The sequence below is a fragment of the Mus caroli genome, chromosome 1, assembly GCF_900094665.2.
Source record: "Mus caroli chromosome 1, CAROLI_EIJ_v1.1, whole genome shotgun sequence".
Taxonomy (NCBI): domain Eukaryota; kingdom Metazoa; phylum Chordata; class Mammalia; order Rodentia; family Muridae; genus Mus; species Mus caroli.
This window is the reverse complement of record NC_034570.1, coordinates 166117059-166143693: the sequence shown is the minus strand read 5'-3', so window position 1 is coordinate 166143693 and position 26635 is coordinate 166117059. Positions and strand designations below refer to the sequence as shown.

Sequence of the window (26635 nt, the reverse complement as noted above, 5' to 3'; positions counted from 1 at the left end):
AGAGGCCATGGAGGGATGTTCCTTACTGGCTTGCTTCTCCTGGCTTGCTCAGCTTGCTTTCTTATAGAACCCAGGACTACCAGCCCAGGGATGGCGCCACTCATAATGGGCTCAGCCCTCCTGCCTTGATCACTAATTGAGAAGATTGTTTACAGCTGGATCTCATGGAGGCATCTCCTCAAGGGAGGCTCCTTTCTCTGTGATAACTCCAGCTTGTGTCAAATTGACACAAAACCAGCCAGTACACCCATACTAAGTCATTGTTTCCTGCCCCACCAACTGTCTCCCCCATCCCCACAGCGACTTGGTTCTCACTTGGTTATCTGGTGCCTCTGTACATTGTTCTCTTCTCATATTTTATTTAATTTTTACCCATGTCAACTTCACAGAGTGTTTCAATATCCCTGCCTTTGCCCTGTCATACATACACACACACACATTTAATAGGAGCTCAGAATTAATGGCCACTGGCTGGGTTGGTAAGAAGACTGGGAAAAAAGCCAACAAGAACTTAAGGGCCTTTCTTCCTTTCTGTGAGTTCTGGGAGAAGTTGATAAAGGAATGAATTCCTATCTTCTTTGCAAGGGAACACAACATTCCTGAAAGAAGAATACTGTTGAAACTATTGGTTCTCAAAGGAAGGAACAATTAAAATGTCAACATTTGGGAGTTTTATTTAAGTCACGTTAGTAAGTACTGTCTAACTGTCTGATGTTGCCTTTTGTTATGAATTTGGCTTGGAATGGAACCATACTTCCCACATGCAAAGGATTGTTCTCCTATCTCATTATCTTCACAGTGCTGGGGCCATTGCTGCTTACTAGGTCTACTCTGATCTTAATAGAGGTCACAAGTGATTGCCTAAGCCCTAGACAGACATTAGATGCTCACATTCATCCATTCATTCATTTATTCATTCAGTTTGTCCCAGGTATCTTTTCATGTCTATTGGCCTAAAACATGGCCATCATCCTGCAACCCTCTCGAGTTAATGAATGAAGCCCAGACATTGAAGGTGTTCCTCATTTTCCTTCTTCCATCCCTCTGTTCTTCCTCCCCCTCTTATTCTTTGTCATTTTCTTTTGACCTTTTGTTAAGGATATTGAGTATCTTTTGATTCATTTGTTTCGAGCATCTCCACGTGTAAAAGTCTCTATAGTTATAAGAAAAAAATTGTCACATGACTCTGATTATGAATTGAACTGAGTCCTGACTTGGCAGTCAAGACCTTGGGTCCAGGTCTGAGGATGTAGTTCAGAGCCCAACATTTACTTACCACATGCAAAGCCATGGATCCCCAGAGTGCTGCAAAAAGAGAAAGGGAGAGCAGGTGATGGGAGAATTTATCACTATAGCATCGGGCTGGTCATAGTCTTCTCCTGAGACTCATTTCCTTGTGCTTGCCATAGATATAAAACTGGAGGAGAGTGAGATAATTCTTCCATCCAAGTACTAACCAGACCTAACCCTGTTCAGTTTGAAAAATCAGACTGGGTATGTTCAGGTTGGTACATCTATACATAACAATGAGCCAGTTCTCTGTAATTCTTTGGTGTCTATTTTATTGTCAAGCATCATGTGAACACAGTCACTTTAGTAAAACACTCGTGACTGTTTGCTTGATTGAATGACATTGAAAATGCATTTAAAGATTAAAATCTTTAAATTAAAATTAGTTTCCCTTCTAATAAATATGACAATGCATGCAGTATTACAGTTCTCACCACTGTTGCCCTCAGTAAAATTAAATTCACCTACCCCAAATTACATAGGTATAAAAATCTTTCTATTTGTAAATAATATTTAAAAATTTTTATCAGTTCCTGGTAGACTTCCTTAGCTAGAACAAGACAGTTTTCTTTGTTACAAGTACAGAGTTATTTGCCCCCAGCTTCCTAGGTTTTTTGTTTTTACCATTAAAAATCGTGTTAAATAATTCTCATATGTTATCATTTTTGCTTGTTCAATTCATTTTGCTGTTGAGCTTTTGGGATCTCCATTGGCAGCTTATGATGTGGGGGAGTCTATTCTATTTTCTTATTAGCTATCAGGAGGCTTTTAAAGTCTTTTTCTTCAGTTTTTAGAGATTTGGCTTTATTTTATAGTTTCTTCCACTCGGGCTTTGGTTCTCTCTAGAACTACCAGTACTGGACTACAGACATAGCAATAGTGACTGTTCTGGTTACCTTAACTAAAACCCTACCACAACGCAATTTAAAGAAATAGAGATGTATTTGGACCGATAGTTTCAGGGGCACACTCCACCGTGGCAGGGAAGCACAGGTTTGGAAACAGGTAGCTATCTTGTCACATGACCTCATCAGTCAGGAAGTGAAACAGCAAGTCAACAGAAAGTAGGAAAGGTTAGAGAACTTCAAAGCCAGTCTCCAGTGATCCACTTCCTCCAGCAAGGCTCCACCTCTTAAAGGTTCTACCAACTTCCAACTCACAGCCACCAGCTGGGGACCAAGTGTTCCCACCCATGATCCACTTGAGAGACATTTTAATAATATTCTGTGATTAAACCACCGTCTGTGTCAAACTCTGCCATTTCGCACTTTGTGCTTCAGTCACCATCTTTATAAATTCCCTGCTTTGGAGGAAGTTTCTTTTCCTTCCCTAGAGACTTCCCTTGAGGTATGGACTGACCCAAATAATTCTGTTATACATGGACTTTTTCAATAAGTTCTAATCTCTTCATGTCCTGTGTTGTCAATTATTACCTTATTAGAAGTTTAGATCCTCGCTTGTTTCCAGCACTGCCAATCCAATAACTGATTGCTTCAATTGAATTTTTAAACCTTTTAATCATGAGCACACCTTTAATCCTAGTGGTCAGGAGGCAAAGGCAAGTGCACTTCTATGAGTTCCAGGCCAGCCAAAAGCTGTATCTTGAGATTTCATCTCAAAAACAAAAACAAGAACAAAACACTTTTAATCATTTCACTGGGCTAATTTTTGGCTGCTGAACGAGAACACTTGGGATTCCTAACCAAGATGAAAGGAAGGTTTATTCGGCTTTCAGTTTCATAGATTTAAAATCCAGAGTCTTAGTCTCTTGTTCTCTCACCTGTAGCTTCTCATCTCATGGTGTCCAGGAGGCAAGGAGAGGAAAGACCCCTACAATCCCTTTCAAACGCACATCACAGTGCCCTAATTTCCTTCTGCAAAGCCTTACTTCTTGGAGGTTTCATTAGCTCCTAGTAGGAACACAGAGTAGTAGCTAACCTTAAACATGGGATCCTGAGAGGATATTCAAAGTGCCTTATTCTTATTATTTATTATTCTTTATTATTTCAAAAAATGTCCCTTTTAATGTTCCATTGAATGTTTGTGTCTTCCATTCAATCTGATCAATGGTAGCCATGTGACTCTTCTCCCTGGTGAGCCTCTAAACTATTGAAGTGTCGTGTGGAATATAAGCATATAAATCACTCTCAGACTCTTGGGATGCAGCCTCTAGAGGCTTGCCCTACTGGATAGTAAATGGCAAAGCAAGCAAAGCCCGCGTGGTGATCAAAAGTGTTCCTTAGTCTCCCTCCTCAGCTTGGTGATTGAGAAGGTAGCTATGGGATTCATAGAAGGGGGAGAGTGTGCATCACAAGCATGGGTTCTTGCTTTTGGGCCTTATCATCATCTAACTTAATGGTGAGCCACTATAGTAAAGATTTCTGCTCATCAATTTTGAGTTTAGAATTTTACTATGTTTAAGAATACTTGAAGGGGCATTATTAAGAAAATTTTATTTTCTAACCAGAGTGAATTGTTCTTTTTAATCAGAATTTTTACTTTTAAGCCAGTAGTTTCTAAAATCACCATTTCTATAGGTGACCTAATTGACAGATTATGAAATAATGATAGAAGCATGGTTTTGTGCAGGAGTTAAGATATCCCAATTATCAGAAAAACATGTCAGGTGGAGGAGACATCACCTAAAAATTGCCCTTGTGAGTCCAAACCAGAAAAGTAAAGACAGATTTTTATGAGCCACTTAAAAAAATTCCTCTTCATGGTTTCAGGATATTTGAATAGACGTTGGAACTGCACTGAGCTCTTAAGTTTCACTATGTGTCCATGTGTGTATGTAAAAGTAGGTATGTACTTACATGTGAGCACATTCATGTGTGAGAGTGTATATATGTATATGTGTACATATGTGTATGAGTATGTAATACATGTGTAAATGTGTGTATATATATGTATATGTGTGTACATACATATGTGTACATGCACATTGTGTACATGTATTTGTGTGTCTGTGTACATATGTGTGTATGACATATGTAACATAGTATGAATGTTGTAGTCAGAGATAAACCTTGGATGTTGGGGCAAATGCTTCACCTTGTTTGAAACACAATGTCCTGTTGGCCTCTGCATATGTCAGTTGAGTTGCCCACAGCTACCAGGAAGTCCCCTGTCTATTTCCCTCTTACCATGGGAGCACTGGAATTACAGGTGTGGGATACTGTCAGGTTTGTGGGGCAAATGCTTCAACCACTGAGCCATCTCCTAGCCCAGGATTCACTCTTTCCACAACTGGAGTTTTAACTGATACTTTGAAAGTTTCCTCTTCCTTTCTGAATGGTTTGAGAGCAAAGATGTCTCGTTATGCTCTTCAATGCTCCCCTTTAGCCTTCAAACCAACGACTTCTAAATGCTGTGAAGTAAATTGATCGAACCATGCTAGGTAATACAAATGAAGCTTATAGGAACAGGCTGACTGTGATCCTTTTCTGAGGAGAAGATGGATTAATAAGATAGATTCTGCCACAGACCCAACTCTCAGGAAACATCTGAAAGCCTTTCCAGAAATCTATAATGACTAATGTGACTCCTGTTGATACGTGTGTGAGGCTCATTAGTAACTGGTTCAAAAGCTAATGACAGACAGGTTTTCGTATTGCTATTTGGGACCCATATATGTGTGTAACTTAAATTTTTTTCAAAGCCTATTTTTAATGATGGTTCGTAAACACTTTAACCTCCCTTTGAGCTCACCACCTACCAGACGTAATGGAAAAGAAAGGATATGAGGGAAGCGGACCCATTTAGAAAGGTTCTTTGTGTTGTCTGTAAATTGGCAATTCACAGGTTAGCAGTGGCAGGCAGCTCCATCCACTCACTAACACACCAGCAGTAGAGTCTGGATATCAGCAGTGGTGGCATGACCTAGCAGAAACAGCCAGGCCTCAGCCTCAAAACTAGTCAGCAGGAGGGTCTAGGGAGGAACACCAGGAAAAGCTCTTGGCTGTGCCTCTCTGAGCAAAGTGAAGATCAGCAAAGATGCAAGACCAACAAGCATTGCACAGCTGGCTCTATATGCATGCCTAGCTCCCTCTCCATCACTGTCCATCAAGCCCTCTTTATATTCTCTCCAAACACCAATGTCCTCCATGGGTCTTGCCTCAGCATGTGCCTCTGTCTCAGCTGACATCACTCTGCCAATCATCCCGAGTCTGTGGAAATGGCAAGAAGCTGTGGCACACCAACCAGAAGTTTTTGGTGTCTTCCTCTCTATAGAGTTCCAACAAACAGAGCTCAACTATGAAGTGTAAGACCAATCAATACAAGCATATCCTTAGCAAAGAATCCTTCATCACGTGTCCTTTCGTGTGCTTGCTTTAGCAGAACATCCTCTCTCCTGTGTCTGCTTCAAGGAAACATTCCTTCATGAGTCTGCCTTAGTCTTTCACCTGTGTTCTGCTTTAATGAAATGCTCCTGCATGTGTTTGCCCCAGCAAAACACCATTTAACACAACCGACTTTCCAAAGAGTCCTAAGTTTCCACTTCATATATGAGAAAATACATACTTAGGAACAAGAGAATGGTGGACAGAGAATTTTGAATACAGGATCCCTCGTCCTAGGGACTGTTTGACACTGAGGACTGGGTGACTCTTGTTCTGAGGCTTAGTCTACACTTTGTGGAATATTTAACAATATATTTACTGAATGCTAGCTAATAATATTCCCTTGAGGCTTGCAATCCTGGAAGTGTCCCCAGAAATTGCAACATGTCTACCAGAGATATTTAACAAAAGAGAAATAAAATTATTATGTATTGTTGACCCCGACTTTTGTATGAGTCCCTCTAGCCCTGGGCAGAAGTATGAATCAGTCACTGTCTTTCTTGGTCTCAGTCTTCTCCTGGTTTTCCCTACTACAGAGATGAGAATGCCTCCTTTCCTCTCTCTCATAATGAGCCATGCCCTGGTTATTGTAAAGAGTACACTGCTCTGGTCTGTGATTTCTATATTGAAAATTCTATATTGAAATTCTGACACTTAAGGTAATAGTTTTAGAAGACAGCATTTTTAGGAAGTTATTGTATCATAAACATGAGGCTTTTTTTTTTAAACTAAGATTAGTGACCCTTAGAAGACGTTCTACATTCCTCTAGTCTCCGCACTCAGAAAGCTAAGGCAGGAGGATTGTGAATTTGAAGCCAGTGTTGGCTACATAGTGAGGCCTTGTCAGACAGAGACAGATACAGAGAGACAGGACTGAGAGCAGCTCTCCGCTCCTTCAACTATGAGAAGATAAAGTAAGGACATCCATGAAAGAGAAAGCAGACCCTTGGCCAATAGTGAGTCAATTGATGGCTGGATCTTGAGCCCCTCGGCTTCTGGCACTATAAAAAACAAAACAAAACAAAAAACTTGGTGTTTATAACTGTCTGGTTTAGAGTGCTTTCTTGAGCCTGGATGATCTGAGAATACTTTAGCAAGCCTGAATTGTAATCAGTCAGGTTATACCTTTTATCTTGACTTTTATCCAGAACAGAAGTCTGACATAGACTGTTCAATAAACATTTGCCAAAGAAAAGTCACCTTTGTAACATAATAATTTTCGGTGTCTATAAGTATCTACAGAGGCTATGTGGCCAGAGGTTCAGCCAGGACCCATGGGCTCCAAATGCAAACTATTTAGGCTAAATTGCAAGTGAATTTGCTGCAAGTAGCAATATATAGCAACATGTAAGCAGCGTGAAGTGAAGTCAAAGAGGAGAGTTTCCATGGGCCTTGCAGATGAGACGTTTTTGGCTCCAGTGGTTTAGTGAGCTGAGGCTTCAGCTGACCTAGCAAGAGCAGATGGGAAACTTAGAGCCTAATAAAGAGTACACAGGAGATAACAACTGGTCCTCAGCCAAGATTTAAATGCTGTATGAGAGGCAGACAATATCTCAGAGAATTCCCATTGTTTCTAGACAGGGTAAGAAGGAGTTGGCTGCAGCTGGGTGCTACAGATAGAATCCGGGCCAGGCCCCAAAGGTGCCTTTGTTCTCTTGCAGGGGATGGGAATGTCCCTTCTTCAGTGCCGGCTATTTTATTGCTGTCGAAAAATTATGGCCAGTTAAAGTTGAATTACATCCCCTACAAGACACACCGAAGACTTTTCCCTCTGTGCCACAGAATGTCACCTTAAGTGAGAATAGTGCTGTTGCAGATATAAGTAGTTAAAATGAGATGTGTAGGTCTGGGGTCCTGATAAGAAAGCAAGCCCAAGAAGAAGATAACAAGTGAAAAGAAAGGCGGACTCAAGTGCTGCAGCCAAAAGCCAAGAGCGTCTAGAAGCCAGGCTGAGGTCAGAAAGATTCTCAGAGGCGTCAGAGGAAGTGTGGCCCTCCTCAAAGCCTTGAGTTTGGACTTCTCTCAGGTAGCTTGAGTTCGTTTGGTTTAGTCTGTTCTGATCTAGGCAGATCTATTCTGGTCTGGTCTGGTCTGGTCTGGTCTGGTCTGGTCTGGTCTGGTTTGGCAATGCTGAGAACTGAACAGTCCAGGGCATCTTGCATGCCAGGCAAGTGTTCCCCCAGTACACTCACACCCAGCCCTAGTTTGGACTGCTAACTCCCAGAATTGAGACATTCAGTTGTTTTAAGCCCCTGTGGCACTCGGACATGGAAGCCCTATGCCATCTCCAAGGACAAACACCATTGCTCTCTGTGTCCCCTCCAAGCAGACTTGAGAACCTCCACTGTTGTCATGGGTGATGACTGCCTGTTTTGATATTCAAATTCTGCTCTACCAGGTGGCTCCTCCCCTGGGAATTACCAGTCTTCCTCAGCTGTTCTTACTCTGCCAGGTTGGCTAAAAGCTAGGAACCACATGGGCACTGCTTCCAGAATGAAAAAGGGCAGAAGGAACAGAGCTGGTCCACTCTCAGAGAAAATCTGCTTGGGTGTCCCTATGACCACACATCCTTCTCTGTGGCTCCTCTTTTCATCCTTGTTGCATGGAGCCAGGAAGTATAGCTTGTGTTTTCCCTGTGAGAGGCCAGGTTCGTGTATAAATCAACATCTGTGGCCATCAAAATGTCTGCCTCCAGAGAGCACTCAGACACAGCATTTTCTTAAATTTGGAATGACAAGAACTGAGTTCAGCATGCTTTCTATCACTGAGGTACATTCCTCCAATCCTCTCTCCTTTCAAATATCAAATGTCCTTACACATGTAATGTTCTATATCCCTGGTAATCACGATCCTCACAAGGAAATGTGTCAACAGGATGTGTTCTCTTCATTACTTCTGAATACCTAAAGACTAGCTTAGTTCATGAACTACGTACATGTAAGCCTGCTCTTTTGAGAGAATTGACTTTAAAACACTCACAGTGGCCTTGCATCAGAATGAACGAATGCTGTACATGCATTTGGGATGGCAATGCTTTAATATATGCCAGAGGATTATGCCACCCTCTGACTCAAACAGCTGGTCACATTCAGCTGTTGAGGTGTTTTTTGAGTTTCATGACAGTCTTAGTGACAGTTTGCTGCTCTGGGTTCCATCTCATTAAGACCTGGATAATCACGGCTTGAATTAGGAAGTATTAAATAAAGGGTGAGAAGAGATGAAACCCAAATTACACAGCAAATATAGTAAGTGAAGAAGTAAAAGCAATGGAAAGAGCTAAATGATGAAATAAGGTATGGGAGAGATGAGCCAGTTGGTCTCCTATTGGGGCAGATGTAACGGTGAATGAGACGTTCTTTTAAAAACCACCAATTTTATTGCCATTATTCCAAAGTCATAAGAAAGAGATGCGTACTGTACCAACCTCACTATCCAGGTAACCAGCAGGAATGGGGTTTTCTTGTTGATCAGGGTCACTTGAGAAGCTGTAGTCTTGTCACAATGGGCAGTGCCTCCGCTGCATAAACACAGCAAATCCTTTTTCTTCTTTTAGCACGGGGAACAATGTAGCATCATAAGCGCCTTCATCACCAATGCTTTGTGCAAGTTCCTGGCTTCCCCCAGTCTCCACTGCACTCAGCACAGCCCTGGGTATTTAGTGCATGTAGATGCCTGACTGCTCATGGATGCAGGGTCTGGGAGTGGAGGCTGACTGGTGTCTGCTTGACCTCCTAGGTGCTGAGGTGACATACATGAACATGACCGCCTACAACAAGGGCCGGCTGCAGTCGTCCTTCTGGATTGTGGACAAACAGCATGTGTACATTGGCAGTGCAGGCTTAGACTGGCGATCGCTTGGACAGGTAATTTACCCACCATACCCAAACTCAACATCTGTGGCCATCAAAATGTCTGCCTTCGGAGAGGGCTCAGATATGTACAGCATTTTTTGAGATACCAAGGACTGAGTTCAGGATGCTTTCTACCACTGAGGCACATTCCCCAATCCAGTGTTTCTTACATTTATCTGCCTGGTTTTTAAGAGGCTTGACTTTGTTTAATGTGGAAAAACAAACCTTTCCTCTGGAGGATCATTTTATCAGGTAAATAATGTGGCCGACGCTGAGTCAAAGCTTAGGAACTCAGATGCTACTGTGAGCGTCTTCAGAACAAGTTGCATATGGGGTTGTAGTACCTAGATTCGAGGAGTAGGGACGCTACTACACTATCAGTGAAACAGGAAACCGTGCCAGCTCAACACAATGTGATTAGGGCAGAAATCATGTGGCATATTCCAGTAGACGGTCTTCAGATGGAAATGTTATCATACTCTTCACAGCTAATCAATGTCAAATGTCTTGAAAATAAACTTAGGCAGTCCTGCAATTTTCATATATTTGTGCTGGCCAGAGCTGATCCATAGAGGATTCTAAAACTGCTGTATTTCCGTGTGTCTATGGGAATTGGAAGCTCCCAGTCACTGGGTGCTTCGGGCACCTGACCACTTATTCTACAGACCCCACACATACCTATCCTAGGTGGCCTTTGGGTAAGAAGCACTAAAGGGAGACAGCACCAAGGTGCCAGTATTTATCTGACCCATGAGGAAAGGTGGCATTGTGCCAGATAACTGGAAATGGGAGGCTGTGTGAGCACTGACTGTTTTGCATAATGTAACTATTAGCCTCTCAGATTCCATTCTTTCCTTCGCCTTCTTAGACTTCTGCCTTTCCTGCTCCCCCATCTAGTCCTCCTAGTTTATGGTGAAGTAGGCAAGCATGCTGAGATATAGAAGAAATAGGCATTATGCAAACAGGGTGTCAGCAACCCAGTTGTTTCCCTTTGCACTGAAGTGTTGGTATACATCTAAAAGAAAACTTATCAAGTGTGCTGATGTTACATTAAGGAATGACAGAGCTTCCTTCTAGAATAGTATGAGCAAGAGCAAGCCCAAATTTGATTTCTCAATTTCTCTCCTTGGGTCATCCATCATAGTATGGTTACTAGCCAGTGTGTTCGTAGATATGTGTGCATGTGTCTGTCTGTCTGTCTTTCTGTCTGATGTGTCTATCTGTTTTGCCTGTCCCTAGCAAAGGGCTTTATTCTGTGTTCGTTGAACACCAAAGAAAACATATGGGAGGAAAATGAAAGATTCTTAACAGAAACATTTAACAGAGTTTTACAAGGGAAAAAGTGACTTTACTGACCTAAAATAGCACTCAAACCACAAGCAGGTATTATCAGCCTGTGTCCATGGGCTGATATAAATTCTTCCAACTTTTATAGTGGATATTGGTTTTGTTTAAGGTTGTTTTCAACCGTTGGCTGTTTTCAGCAAATGATTACAACACACACATATATTATTCTGGGTTGGGGCATGAAGGAGCCCACAACTGAAGATTAATAGGCATTTAGCTTAGGCTGTAAAAGCTGATTACATGGGAAATCCAAGGCATAGTAAGCTTCTTACATTGCTTGCTTAAAGGCAGGTTAAGCTTAAACTAGCTGAGTGCACAGTAGATAGCAGTTTGCTTGGGAGGTCTTCATGATCACAAGGCATTTTATGAACATGGCTGCAAAGCTGGCAAAAGTTCACTCTCTTCTGAGACAACAGGTGCTTCCCCATCTCCACCACACCACAGCCAAGGTGCACTTTCTGGTTTCAATTTTAAAAGAAAGTCAAAGTAATCTAAGTTAGACTATTATTAATATGACAGTCTCTCATTCCAGCTATAGATTGGAAAACATGCCACAACTCTCTGGAGAGGAAGACATTGTCAAAGAAAACAATGCATATTTTGTATCTATTCAGAAAATTAAGTGGTATCTACAGAATTAAGAAATGTTCTGGGGAGGCTAAAGCAGGAGGATGTGTTGGTGGGAAATGTTTAAGCCATATGATGTTCCCCATATGGGCTTTCTTGTGGAAATATGTTCTTCTGCTGGTTGTAAATTTAATAACAAGTCAAACTCCTTGTAGACCAGAGATGTGGGCCAAGACAGGAGAAGGGGGTCATTTCCTAAATGCTTCCATTTATATGTCAGACACTGAGTTTATGAATATTTTTTAAAGATTTCATTTTTAATTGTGCAAGTGTGCATTTACATGTGCGTGAGTGAGTGTGTGAGTGTGTGAGTGAGTGTGTGTATGTGTGTGTGTGTGTGTGTGTGTGTGTGTAGGCATCCAAAGGAGTGTAGGTGCCCTCAGACCAGGGACATTGAATCCCTCAGCACTATATTTACAGACAGTTATGAGCTACCAGTTTTGGGTGCTGGTAACCAAACTTAAGCATTGTGTGGGTCGTCTTTCTAGTCTTTGTGATAATTTTTTCATTTGTCATAATTATCTAATGGTAGATATTATCTCTATCCTCCTTTTATGTTGATCCCAGAAAAAAAAATATAACAAACAGATCCTGATCCTGCCATTCCTTCATTCAAAATAATAAAACACATTGTAGCCTGTTTAGGGTTGATGTTGACAATCTTAGAACAGTCACATCAGCCAAATCTGCCTCTTCCATTTCATTGTTATTGATCTGAACCATTCACATCAATTAACCCAAAGTCACCATGTTTTATTTTGTGGCTGCTGAACAAAAGTCCTAAAGACTGTCTTAGTTAGGATTTTATTTCTGCCTAGTGATACCATGACCAAGGCACTTCTTAGAAAGGAAAACATTTCATCGGGACTGACTTCCGGGTTCAGAAACTTAGCCCATTGTCATCATGGTGAGAAGCATGGCAGTATGTATGATCATTGCTAATAATGATCATCTGAGACCTGAAGGAGCTGAGAGTTCTACATCTTGATCCAAAGGTGGCAGGGGACTGTGTCCCTGGACCTAGCTTGAGCATCTGAGACCTGGAAGCTCACCTCCATAGTACCACACTTCCTAAAATAGGGCCACACCTACTCCAACAAGGCTACACCTCCTAGTAAGTAATACCACTCTTTATGGATCAAGCATTCAAACACATGAGTCTATGGCAGCCACCTATTCAAACCACCACAAAGACAAAACCAAATCTAGTTTCTGTGCTTTCAGGCATCTTCCCTGTGTTCCACAGGGAAGCTGCACTCTTTTGATAGAAGTGTAATGCAGATCCCATCTGGAAATAGTAAGTGCTTCCCTCCATCAACTGCCATATACCCAGGACCTCTTTCTCCTTGTCCCTCTGACCCTCCTCCACACCTAAGCATAAATACTGCCTCCTGTCTGGCCCATCTTTGTCACACCATTCTTGGTTTTGGTGCTATGTTATTGTATGCACAGTGAAGAAACCATCAAAACAGTTGGGTCATGATTGGGGAAGGTTTTTATCGTGGACCAGAGAGAGAAAATATCTAGAGGCATCTGGAAGAGTCCAGAGCAGAGAGAGGAAAAAAGAAAAAAAGAAAAAGAAAAAAGAGAACTGGACAAGGACAAGGTTCCCTGTGTGTGAGAAGGGAGAGTTGTGGGAAGGAACAGTGGAGGTAGCAGAAAATGAAAAAGTAAAAGCAGTAAGGACGGGGTGAAAACCTTGACTGTAGAGAGAGTAACTTCTGAGGGGAGAAGAGTGAGAAGGCTAGTGTCAGGGCTTTGAAATGTATAGCTAGTACTTGTGACTAGGGACTGGGGGATCCTGAATGATTGCTGGGCTTTGATCTGCTCATCTCTGCTGCAGGAACATGTCAATAAAGAGCTGTGTGTCCCTTTTTGTCAGAGGCAAAAGGAAACCTGTTTCACAAATTCCTGAGCAATGCTGGCTTTTATGGGACAGTCAGAAATCCTTCTATAGCCCAGCTTGAATTGAGCCTAGGCTGTCATTTCCGGACACTCACTCTTCCTAAAACCTAATAGTTACTCAACACTGTGTCACCTTGAATGAGTGTTCCTTTTCACCGGAATACACCTGCCAGGAGTCAAGTTCAACTTGTTCCCTCAGCTTTATATTTTGTGAGTTTCTCTAGTGAAATCTAGATTACGGCTAATAATGATTATCTGAAATCTGTGCTAAGTGAAAGAAGTGATTAGAGCTGATCTTCCAACTTCCCTGTGTCCTGGCTTTTCTCTATGCATGCAGGAAGGTCATGAGTTCCTTCCATTTTCACCATGTCTCTTGCTTGTAAATCATTCAATTTGGGGTCCTGTGTCCTTCCAGGAAATGGTGATGCTAAAATTCAAACCTATGCCCTTCAATGCTGAAGTTTTTGCTTTTATTTGACCTTTACCACCACTAATTTTTAAAAATAAGGTATGCTTACCAAAAAGCTATGTTTATATTACTTCATTGGGATGAGAAAAATCAAGTCACAATTCTTTCAGAAATCCTGTTCGCTTGCATCCAACAACATGCCCTGCATTGCCCCAACAATATACAATGTGGTGGCCCTGAAATGACATCTCTTACTCATTTCTGAAGCTTTGCAAACTCCCAACATCTCAGGGGTGGATTTCAAAGACCAGGAGGCCCTGCATATATGTTTGCTTCTGCATTCCTCATCTCCTCTTGTTTTATTCAAGGACTCCCTTAGGATTCCCGCCCACAGGGAGGCCTGTGGGAAGAAAGAACACCTCTCCACACTTCCCACTTCATGAGCACCTCAACACCCCAGGGAGGAAAGGAGAACTGTAGCTCATTAAAAAAAATGGAACAAAAGGCCAGCTAGTTTGAGAAAGGAAGGCATTCAACAGTCTCAGGCTCTGGAGGCGGGAAGCTGAAATGGGAGAAGCTGGGGAGGGAAATATGAAAATCAGGCTTTTAGAAAAGTTACATTTATAGTCTTTGAGCAAACCCTCTTAGCTTGGAGTTGAAAGGTGGGATTCAATAGGTCCATTGACATCAAGAACCTGGCAACTTGGGGAAAGGAGAGAAATTTAACTATTGTTCTTTAATGGGATTATTGTATTATACTATACGTAGTTATTGAATAGTGTTCTTTAGTGGGATTGCAACAAAGAAGAATAGGCTTATTTAAACCCTGAGCGTGTGCACATTTTCATCACAGCTACTTTTATTGTGGAAGAAATTAAAAGGTACACATGAAAATAAATCAGTTCTTGGGTAGGAGGGTGTGGGGATCAGGAGAGCAGAACCCACAAAAGTGTCTTAGTCAGAGTTTCTATTCCTGCACAAACATCACAACCAAGAAACAAGTTGGGAGGAAAGGGTTTATTCAGCTTACACTTCCACAGCTGTTCATCACAAAAGGAAGTCAGGACTGGAACTCAAGCAGGTCAGGAAGCAGGAGCTAATGCAGAGGCCATGGAGGGATGTTCTTTACTGGCTTGCTCAGCTTGCTTTCTTATAAAACACAAGACTACCAGCCCAGGGATGGCACCACCCACAATAGGCCCTCCAGCCTTGATCACTATTTGAGAAAATGCCTTACAGCTGAATCTCATGGAGGCAGCTCCTCAAGGGAGGCTCCTTTCTCTGTGATAACTCCAGCTTATGTCAAGTTGACACACAAAACCTGCCAGAACAATGAGGAAGACCCTAAAACTCAGCAATTTGTTCAGACTTCTGCTGCATGGACAGGGGACCACCTGTCCAGCCCAAGATCTGAGTGATAAGTTGGATCATAAGCTTTTAATCTCAGAGCTAGAAATTAATCTGGTGGTCACTCATTTTCTAAGATGTATATATGATAGATTATTTCAGGGACATGGTATTGATCATTGCCTGGAAAAAAAGACTCTCACTATCTAAGATTGAGAAACTATGTGCTTCCTTTAAATAAATTTCTTCAGTGTGCTAAGGCACTATGAAAGGGTGGAGAGGGTGTGCCTCTCATCATGCCTGGTTGACTTTGAGACACTTCTCATGATTAATTTTATAGATCCTTGAAGCCTACGCATAGGGACACTGAGGTGAGGCAGAATCTGGAGCTGAAGGCTGGTAGTTCATTTACCTCTAACCTACAGAAATCTGGGCTCTGTAACTCTAGGAGTTTCATATCCACAAACTCAAGCAACTGCAGTCACTCTGACTGATAGAGACAGTGAGCAAGAGCAGGAAGAAATATTTGATGGGAAAGAGCTGGCAGAGTGGTGTCACAGTGACTGGTGAGCCATGAGACAGGAACCAGAGAGAGCAGGTGACACTGTTCCCATCACCTGGAGCTGGGGCCCCAGAAGAGGATAAGACTGTCAACAGAGATAGTCTGTCTTCAGAAGGTATTCCTGATGTCCTTTGGTTTGTTGGAGAAACAGTAAGGAGATGGACCACTGTGGCTGTTTATAGCTGGAGCACTTGGACAGTGATAACATTACTGAGCCTAAAGATGCTGATTTTGTCGTAGCTGCTGTTTCTAGCATGATCACTTGGTGGACAGTGACATGAGTCAAAATCACAGTCCTTCACCAGATGTTACTATAGCCTGGAATTAATGATGAAAAAGTCACTAAGACCTACCCAGTGTTTGAGTCCCTCTCGTGTATCTCATTGTGTGTGTGTGTGTGCACATGTGTCCATGTATACATGTGTATGTGTCAGAGGATAGAGGTCAGCTGCAAGTGTTTATCCTCAGGATGGCATCCCTGTTGCCCTCCCCCATCCCACCTTACCCCAACCCACCCTCACCTTTGAGACAAGGCCTCCCACTTGTATCTGAAGTTTTTCAGTTAGACTAGTCCTGAGACTCAACCCATCTTTGCTTCCCCAGTTCTGAGGTTACAAGCACATGCTACCGTGTGTGGCTTTATAGAAAGTGGATTCTGAGGAATTAGGGATGACAATCGGGTCCTTCATGATTACCCAGCAAGTAATTTGTTGACTGATCCATCTCCCCAGCCCTTGAGTCTGTCTTGTTCCTGATTTTTTTTTCTATTCAAAGAAAAGGTCACAGGCAGAGAGCTGAAGCTCCAAGGAGCTCAGTGGGCAGGAGTCACTGGGGAAGGCGGCTCAGTCTTTCCTATTTGGTGCTAGCACTGAGCTGATGTTTTTCTTAAAATGTACAAGCTTTAGAAGACACTCTAGCTCCTCGGGAAGGGGTGCACGGGTAATTCAGGTAACCAGTTATCAAGAACAGAATGTAAATGAAAGGCAAAAGGCAATTCAAGCGCAAATACAGCAGGGAATAATTAATAGTGCTTAGAAAACATTTAACAAAGGAAAGCAAATAATTAGCTCTTCCTTATTGGTTGAAAGATTACCTGTGCAGCTCAGAAAGGCCGCTTTGTTTGCACGTGCATTTTAAAGTAAATGAGGGGGTGGAAGTCCCTGCTTTTAATAAAATATATGTATAAGGAAACAGTGTTTTCAATAACAGAGTTATGCAAATTTTCTACAGTTTCTATAGTGGCAATTCTGCAAGTAATATTTGAAAGAGCATAAATAAATCTTTTCTTCTTGTTTCCTATGGGAACCATTCTTTCAAAGCTACTGAATTGTCTCCTGCCTCCGTTTATGCGGTGGCATGGAAGAACAAGAACTTGTTTCACCTTTCTCCTGTCCATGCTAGCATAAGGCACAGTAACAGCATCATTTCTGAGTAAAGTTTATATCTGAGCTAATAGTCAGTGTCCTCTCCACCTTCACTTTCTCCTCTTTTCCAAATGGCTTGATGGCCTGGAGTCTCCTAATGTGTCCTGTCCTTGCGATGTCTGTCCTGTTCACTTTAATATGTGTGTGTGTGTGTGTGTGTGTGTGTGTGTGTGTTATTTTGTTATTTTGTGTGTGACAGACCATGTGTGCCATGCCTACACATGTGTGTGTGTGTGCCTGTGCATGTGTGTGCAGGTCAGAGGTGAACTGCATTTGGTTGGTTCCCACCTTTACATGGGTTTCTGGGATTGAACTCCAGTTCCTTCCTTCAGCTTACATTGTCAGGCAGCACGAACCTTTGCCTGCTCAGCCATCTTATTGGCTCCTGATCGTTGCTTTCCCCTAGATATAGAGCAGTGGGTTAAAGGCTCTCCTAAATTATGATTCCCTTGAGTTCAAGTAAGAGACTTGCCTTCAAACCCAATGCAAAATCCCCCCAGCTGTGGACGTCCCCCTCTTCAGTGATGCTCTGACCTTGGGAGGCAGGTATTGCTGCTAGGTTTTCCGTTCTCCCATCTCACTGTTTGTGTTGGCTGTTTCTAAGCTGTTGTTCTGCACTGAAACACAGTGGTTAGAGTCAGAGGAGAAACTGACTTTTTTTTTCTTGCTCCTGTAGCTGTATGGCTCAGAGCAAGTCATGCCATCTCTTTGAGTTTTCATTTGTTCATCTCTACAATTGAACTGATGGTGTTGCTGGGGAACCAAAAGGGTCACTAAAACTTAGCTGGCATCACACCTAAAACGTGGGAGCTGTCAATTAACTAAGCATTGAGCTGATGCCCCAGGAACTAGAGTTGTTTAGACTGAGAAGGAATGCTGGCATTAATGCTTATTCCCTGTCATCAATGGTCCCTTTCATAAACACATGACCTTCTTAACAGCATAGTATGGGGCGCAATGACATGACGGGGGCATGGCCCACTGATTGTGACTCACTGAAGGCAATACTTTAATGACTTGCTATAGAGCTTTTGTGCTAATTATCACAGGCAATGCCTAGATAATTAAGCAATGTTAAACAAATACAAACAATGAAGCCAAAGCCATAGCACTTAGAAACTAGACTTGGATGTTCACAGGAATCAGACCAATGCTCACCAAAGAAAGTGGAGGGGGGCACAGACACATGGAGAAATATTTTGAGCTGGGCTCAGGATATGAAGGGTGTATCATATATGTTTTCTCTATCAGTTAGAAGCAAAGACAGAAGCAAAGGAAACTAGAAGTCATTGGTCAGGCTTTGGCCACTGGTGCTGATTGCCTAAAACTGCTGTTCTGGGCTCTGCTACAAGGACACAAGGAGGGTGGCAGCCAGGAGAGCATTGGCGGGTTGCTGCAGGTTGTATAGGTCAGAGTTCCAAATTTACATGTTGTCTTGCTGTCTTCCAGCTGTGTCTTAGAGTTTCTGTTGCTGCAGCGAAGCACATATCCAGAAAGTAAGTTGGGGAGGAAAGGGTTTATTTGGCTTACACTTCTGCATTGCTGTTTATCACCAAAGAAAGTTGGAGCAGGAACTCAAACAAGGCAGGAACCTGGAGGCAGGAGCTAGTGCACAGACTGTGGAAGGGTGCTGCTTACTGGCTTGCTCCTCTGGCCTTGCTCAGCCTATTTTCTTATAGAACCCAGAATCACTAGCTCAGGGATGTCACTACCCACCATAGACTGAACCCTCCCCCTTTATCACTAATTGAGGAAATGCCTTACAGCTGGATCTAATGGAGGCATTTTCTCAACTGAGGATCCTTCCTCTCTGATGGCTGTAGCTTGTGTCAAGTTGACACACATAATCAACCAGTACAGACTTTATTGCATATTCAAGATCAGTGATAGGATAAAAACATCCTCAGACCCATATACTGTCTCCCCATAAATTGATTTTTTTCAATCCTTTGTGGATATTAGGAGCCAATACTGAAGATTATGATCGATGTCTCCTGAGTGTGGTTAATGACATGAAATGCCAGTTTCCTGCCTATTATCCCCCTTTCTCTCTTTCCCCTCCCTACCTCAGTCACGTTGGTTTCAACTCATATTTGGGTTTGCATTAGTTAACTGTTGCTTTTGAATCCTTGCGTATCAATTTCTGACTTATTAGTTTGATTAAAGGTCAAATAAGATGGTGATTATTCTTCATATTCTGTGCTCTTCTCAGAGAGAGATTTCAGTTTCCCAGATCCCTTGATACCCTCCTAGCAGAGGCCTCAGATAGAACGCTCCGTGAGATGTAGGCACACATGCACAGAGTGGGGCTCAGAAGCTGGCACTAGATCCTTCTCTAAGTGTAGAATTACCTGCCAGAATCTCCGAGATTCATCTCAAACAGATGGAAAATGTCAGCCTTGGATGTTTTTGTTTTCAAGTTATTTTTAGTTGTCATTGTCATTTCTGTAGTGTTTGCGCACAGCGCTCAGAAGAAGTAAGAGCTGTTGCTAAAGAAAACACTCGACTTACTGTTTCAAACACAAACAGAAAGCAGAAGGAACTAAAGGACAGGAGAACCCAGCTTGGGAACATTGTCTAAGAAAAAAAAAATTATTTAGGGGAGCTTGTCTCTCTTCCTATTTATACCAGGACTCTCCCAGACAGCAGCCTTCATCAGTGACAAGCTTTCACTGTATGCACGCAAGTGACAGGGGTTTCTCCCCAGGCATTTTATTCCTGGATTTCTCTTAAAAATCATCTTCCTTGGTGTTAATTCCAAGCCTTTGATTAAGATCTGGGATGCAAGTTCTCATAGACTCCAGTAAAATGACACCAATTCACACTATGGCATGCGTGAGCATCCAGTGAGCAATCCATTAGAAAACAGGAAAGTGAGGACCCTGGCCTTTGAGGCCAGACATTCCAGAGTTGGGCAGGATACAATGGGGTTCTGGTACTTAATTGGAACTCTATCTAGACCTTTCATGGAGAAGTGTAGCATTGCACCCTTCAGGTCTAAGCCCACCACAGATGCCCAGAGGAGATATCTGTAGTTATTTATCTGAGTTTTTATAAGTAGTTCTACAGCTTGTGAGCTCCTTGGAGGGTAAACTCAAGTAAAATACTATCACAGCAAATAATAACGACTGGTGTGGATTTTGCATAGTTCCTTTCATGTTTATTTTTCTGATCCTCTCAAAGCCTATGACAGCAACAAGAACTTTTGTTACAGTTCTAGAGTCACAGGTGGGCTGTGAATCAGATGCTAAATGGCTAACCCAAGGCCATGAGTCCAAGAAGTGGCTACACTATGGCAACAGCTCTCCTCTTCACCATGGAAAATGAATGGGTAGCAGCCGGGTGAGAGGCACTTAGACTATTGACTTACTGTTCCAGCTTTAGCCAAAGAATAAACAGAGGAAAATGCCTCCGTTGGTCCCAATTCCGGGAGCAATCTGGGAAGTAGTGACCCTGGCTCCGTATTACTTGCAAAGTGAGCTCCTCAGTGGAGAGACTGTTCCACTGTGGCTGACCTTCTCCAGGGGATTTGTTCTCTCCCCAGAAGAAGCTATTTAAAACCCTTGACTCTTTTCTTATCATCTTAGACACACACACACACACACACACACACACACACACACACACACACAGTCTCCCTGAATTCTCAGATGCCCCCCCCCAACAATATTAGGGGTCTGTTAGCTTTCTGTTACTCTGATCAATACCTGCCATCAATTTATAAAGAGCAAATTTTGAATTTTTCTAAAGGTGATAAAGATGAACTGTGCTGTCATTCTGAGGGTGGATCACAGTATGCAACTGAGCTCAATTGTACACATGAATGTAGGACTTGGAATTTATTTCTTGCAAGTAGGGTCAGGTACATCAGTGGATAGACAGTTGCTAAGAAGAGCTCTGATTATACTAAACTGGCCTACCAGAATTCTCCCTAAGGCCAGGTCAAAAATTTCAACAAGGATATGGGTGAACTTCATCATGTTCCATGGGTAAGGGGTAATACTGCTTAAATGAATTATCAGAATTCTTGTTTAAAAAAAAAAACAACTATGCAGGCTGGAAGCCAGTATCAAAGAAAAGATTTTTATTTTCATTTTAGAAAGTCAGAGGAATGTGCTTAAAGTTTGTTCAAAAGGAGTTTGTCAGCCTCTGAGGATAAACTATTTTCATTCAAAGTTGTATTGATTTAAACCCAATATGAACTGGTGCTAGAATGAGGCAGAACATTGTGGTAGGAGGGCAAGGTGGAACACAACCACATCATGGACAGGAAGTACAAGACAGGAAGTGCAAGACAGGAAATGCAAGACAGGAAAAAGAACCTAGGATTGCACGAATTCAATAGCAAGTCCTCAAATTCCTGAAAGTCTTTCACTAGCTCCACTTCCTAATAGCTCCACCTCATCCACTCTACTATAGTAATGTCATGGTAGAAAGCAAACTATTGACATGTGGACCTTTGGGGATATGGCAGATTTGAAATCACCTAGGAGACAAGCCTCTGGGAATGTGTTTGTAGAGTTTCCAGAGAGTATTAATGGAGGAAGGTATACCCATCCTGAATGTGGCAGCACTATCCCATGGGCTAGGGTCCTAGCCTAAAGAAAAAGGGCCATCTGGAAACCAGAATCCCATGCTCTCTTCCTGCTCTGTCTAGATGTGAAGAGCCCCAGATTTGCACACCCCCACCCCTACCATGTCCTCTGCCATGCCTTCATGGCTGTGATGGCATGTGACCATGACTTCTTGAACTATTAGCCAAAATAAACTATCTACCCTCAAACTCCTCACTGTTGGGGACCACAGCAGTGACAAAAGTAACTAACACAGGAGGATTGGTTACAAAAGTAACTAACACAGGATGATTAGTTACAAAATTAACTAATACAGGAGGATTAGCTAAAAAAGTAACTAACACAGGAGGATTAGCTAGAAAAGTAACTAACACAGAAGGATTAGTTACAAAAGTAACTAACACAGGAGGATTAGCTACAAAAGTAACTAACACAGGAGGATTAGCTACAAAAGTAACTAACACAGGAGGATTAGCTACAAAAGTAACTAACACAGGAGGATTAGCTAGAAAAGTAACTAACACAGGAGGATTAGCTAGAAAAGTAACTAACACAGGAGGATTAGCTACAAAAGTAACTAACACAGGAGAATTAGCTACAAAGTAACTAACACAGGAGGATTAGTTACAAAAGTAACTAACACATGAACCATTCAAATCCTAACTGTAGCAATGAAAGTATAGAGAAGAACTGGAAAATCACTTCTACTTTTCATTACTTATTTTATTTAGACTATGGCAGACATTAGTGATTGTTCTATTTGGAGAATTACCTATCATAGCTGTAGTTATAATTTTTTGAGTGAGTCACCTTATAAATATATAGCAAGCAAAAGTAAAAGAACAAACAGCAAGTGGTGGGTATGTACCATGGCAGAACATCTAATCAGGCACTATAGCATCCAGAAATAATAATCTTGCTCATCTGTGCTGTGGGATACACAATAGTGGCCTCTATTGGAAAGGATTTACTTACTAGCTATTCTCAAAGGTACAGTGTTTCTCATACCCTTTGCCAGTTTGCTGTTCTCTCTCTTTATCACAGTGTCAGGGAGGCAGCCTATTCCAGGACAAGAGATCTCAGAGAGGCATTTAGATAAACAAACAAAAGTCTGAGACAAAGGTTCTTGCTTTGTTCTCAGAGTCTGCTCACAAGAAACACAAATAGCTCATGACAATAAAAATAGAGCAACAGAAAAGTATAGCACTGATGTCAGTGAACTTAGAATTTGAAGGAAATGTCTGACTACAGAAGAAAAAGATGAAGGAATAAAGTAGGTTTTGAATGACACCAAGAAAGGAATAAACAGGGTGTTGTGATAAATGATAATGGCACAGTAAGAAGAAGGGGAGGTCTCTTAAATGCAAGACATAAACCTGTCTGATGGTAATTATCACTGATGAAGAGATGGAAGAGCCTGAGTCCCTGGAAGAAATGGAGGACTTGTAGAACTTTCCTAGGTTTTCTTATCCAAGGAATTATAGGAAAGTTCCAAATATCCAACTCCAACACAAGCAGGTTGAGGGCCAGAACAAGACCATGCATTCCCTTAGCCTTTTTTTTTCTTCCTTGCCATTCTGCAGTCTGTATTCCATCACCTCATCCACCATGCCATCACCAGAACCTTCAGTAGCTTCAAGAATGTCAAGAACTTTATTGTACTGCTTTCTGTGCTGCAGTAGTATGCCACCCATGTAATGAGGCTCCTGGGTACAATGATCTGCTTCGTTGTGTTTTCTTACTTTTGAAGAACATTTCCCAACAAAAATGCTGTGACTAGACACAACAGGAATGTGATTAGCCTCCCTGTCTATGCATCTCTTTTATAGCTTTCATTGGAAGTGCAATGAAGGATTATGTCAAAATGTCTGAACTGTCTGAGATTAGGTTACTCTTATTGATCTATGCATGGGATAGGATAGAATGAAGTATGACTATAAACAGCACATGGGGAGAGAGACTGGGTTTGTGACCTCCTATGGACACAGGTGGTCAGTCCCACACCTAGACTCAGGGAGACCCATGCAATTGGGATGTCAGCCTCTTATCTGACATCTAGGTGGCAAGGAAAAATTGGGAATTTCAAATTTAAGTTACCTATAAGAAATCTAAGAAGCAGTGTCATCTAAGCACTTAAGCAACAAGCTTAGTGATGAAGGAGACAGATGTATTACTGAGCGATTATGCTGACCTCACACCCTGGTAGAACACTGTGCCCTGTTCAGCTGCCAGCTTTCTGCCTAGACATACCTTCTAGTAGTCTCTGTAAAGGTATTAGCAGACAGGCATGCGTCTTTCTTTTCTTTTTCTGCCTGCATATCCCCAACCTTACCGTGGCCTTACCAATAAATGCAGATGAAATTTTTCATCTCTTTCCTCCCCTAACAATCATCTGTTTCTACACTTTGAGTATGCTCTTCAGCCACTTCCCTTCAAAGCTGCAGCCATCTTTAATTTCTCTCTCCTTCCTCCTTCCTAGTTCATGCATACAGTTAATTCTTAAGGGGTAAAAGGTCTTCACTCTTCATTCCATAGATAGTCTCATCACTTCTATGCACACTAGAGTATGACATCAGCCACCTTTTACTGAAACTGGTGAACCTTGGTAGCTTGTATTTGCTTTTGGCTTCTTATTGTCATTGATTCGAATCTCTATTCAGAGTTCATATCTGTAAATGACCCAATCTCCCAGTACTCAGACACTTCAGAAACTCTCCTCAACATGACATGCACCATTCTCCTTGCTTTCATTCCCATTTATCAACAGCTCTTCCAGTAACTTCTATGGCCCCACTCATAAGCCAACTGATGTAGCCACCAGTGGCCACAGAGAACTGGGTACCTGGAAGGAAAGCTGGGGAGGAATGGGAAGGATGGACAAGAGAAGAATGAGACCAAGACAAAGTTTCTGATCAAGGCCCAATGTTTAATTCTTAAGTCTGAATATAAAGGGGGGAACCCATCCCCCATTTTGCCAGGATCTCTTCAGGAAGACAAGCTCAGCAGGTAGTGGCTTCTTGCAGGAAGCTGCAGATGTGGCAGGACAATAGACTTCACCTAGGTCAGAAGACTACACCCTAGGTGGGCTAGCCAACTGTGGAAGAACAAGGTCTGATTTAACCTGCTCCCGGCTGGGGGAAGGACACTGTTCCTCCCTTTTTATTTATTAAAAATTAGCTGGACTGGGGCATAAGATTTTACTTATGTTCCATGATCCCGCCTGAGAATTATAGTGGCTGGCGCCCACATCTGGCTTAAGTCTGTGTCTATACTCTTTCTTACCCATCCTGGAGGACACGTGCAGCTTGTTTGTGTTTATGTGCACAAACACGGCCTTTTAGTATTTATTATGAACAAACACGGCATCTTGGCACATGCCTCTGTCTTAGGTTGATAAGAGTCATAGAACATCAGTGGCCTATCTTTGACTGCCAGCCCTCATAGCACACCATTTTCCCATTCAGACCAAAGCGACAATATGCACTCAGTGCATTTCTTCATAGTGATGAATAAATGCCATAGTGAATGAATGAGCTTGCCAAAGATGATTCTATGTGAAACAACCAAACTGCTTAAAATACAAAGTCAAAAGTTAAGAGCAAACAGGATTAAGGTTGTCTGTGGGGAATGTCCCAAGCACTCAATTCAGTTGTAAATTAGCAATGATAAGACACAAGGCCTGTGGGGGAGGTGGCTTTGAGAATCAACAGAAAAAAAAACAAAAAAACTGTTACTTCTCAGGTTATAGATGAGGCTGTGCTCCAAATTAACTCAGCTGGCTGATAAAGATTTTTAGCCATCTTCATAATTGGAATAATATTTTCTAGAAGACTCGGGATCTGTGTCCACTTGACGAACCAATCTTTCATGCAGCCATTGGTCTCTGTCTTCTTTTTGGGAAAAAAACACAGACAGAACCTCTCCCCCATATTAAAACGGGATCTGGACCATTCCATGCATTAGTTAGGGGGGATCTCAACATTTAACCATGGCATATGAGCTGGAATGACTGGATGCCAATGGTGATCTACTTCAAACTAACCTTTAGCATCAGTTTGCAAACAATTTAAAACAAATAAGACAAAAGCAAGATGTGCTTCTGGTGACTTTGGGGGGTATAATTTCCCCTTTTTTTGTTTTTTTTTAAGAAGGTATTGTTTTAAAGTTCCACAACACCTTGTCTGTGAGAATTATAAGAAATCCCAGTAATATTGGTAACATTAAATTGTTGACAAAATATCTCAAATGCTTGACTGTAATAGCCAGTTCCATTATCTAACACCAAGCCCAAAAAAATAATGCAGGCAATGAACAATTACATTTTTAATTGCTTCTCTGTTAAAGCAGTTGCTACTAGAAAGCCTGAAAAGGTGTCAATAGTCACATATACATATTTTATTTTTCTAAAATCAGAAATATGAGTATTCATTTACAATAATTGATTAAGTATAATTCCTCAAAAATGAACACCATTATGTGGAACAGGTAGAAACTGAGGACACTGAGAACAATTCTTTACAATTTGACATGCACATTCTTTAAAAATACCAAATTATCATCTCAAGCCATCACTATTTTGATGATGTAAAGAATGAGATTGTATGGCCAATTGTTCTTGTATAAGGCCTATATAATCTGCCTGAGATACAAATCTGCTGGGGCATTGCCTTAAGGGGTCCTGTCCCAGCATTCCAGGATGAGTTCTTAATCATCCAAGGACAGTCCTTTAAAGGAACAGTACTTTCTCTTAACTTGAGTTGTAAATGCATAAACAATTGCAAAATTTGAGAATTAGCAGTATCTTTTTTTTTAATATTTTTATTACATATTTTCCTCAGTTACATTTCCAATGCTATCCCAAAAGTCCCCCATAGCGCCCCCCACTTCCCTACCCACCCATTCCCATTCTTTTGGCCCTGGCATTCCCATATATTGAGGCATATAAAGTTTGCAAGT

General features: G+C 41.8%; 1 protein-coding gene across 7 annotated transcripts in view; it reads left to right on the top strand.

The window, feature by feature from the left end:
- Positions 1-26635, top strand: part of Pld5 (phospholipase D family member 5) — a 323819-nt gene that overhangs the window by 230281 nt on the left and 66903 nt on the right. For 6 of the 7 annotated variants that reach the window (XM_021158929.2, XM_029483515.1, XM_021158940.2 and 3 more), the window contains one exon: positions 9369-9496. In XM_021158929.2, coding sequence (XP_021014588.1) covers positions 9369-9496 — 128 coding nt within the window. Of the gene's footprint in view, positions 1-7303; positions 7660-9368; positions 9497-26635 lie in introns of those variants that run through there. The other variant, XM_029483533.1, reaches the window with a different exon arrangement.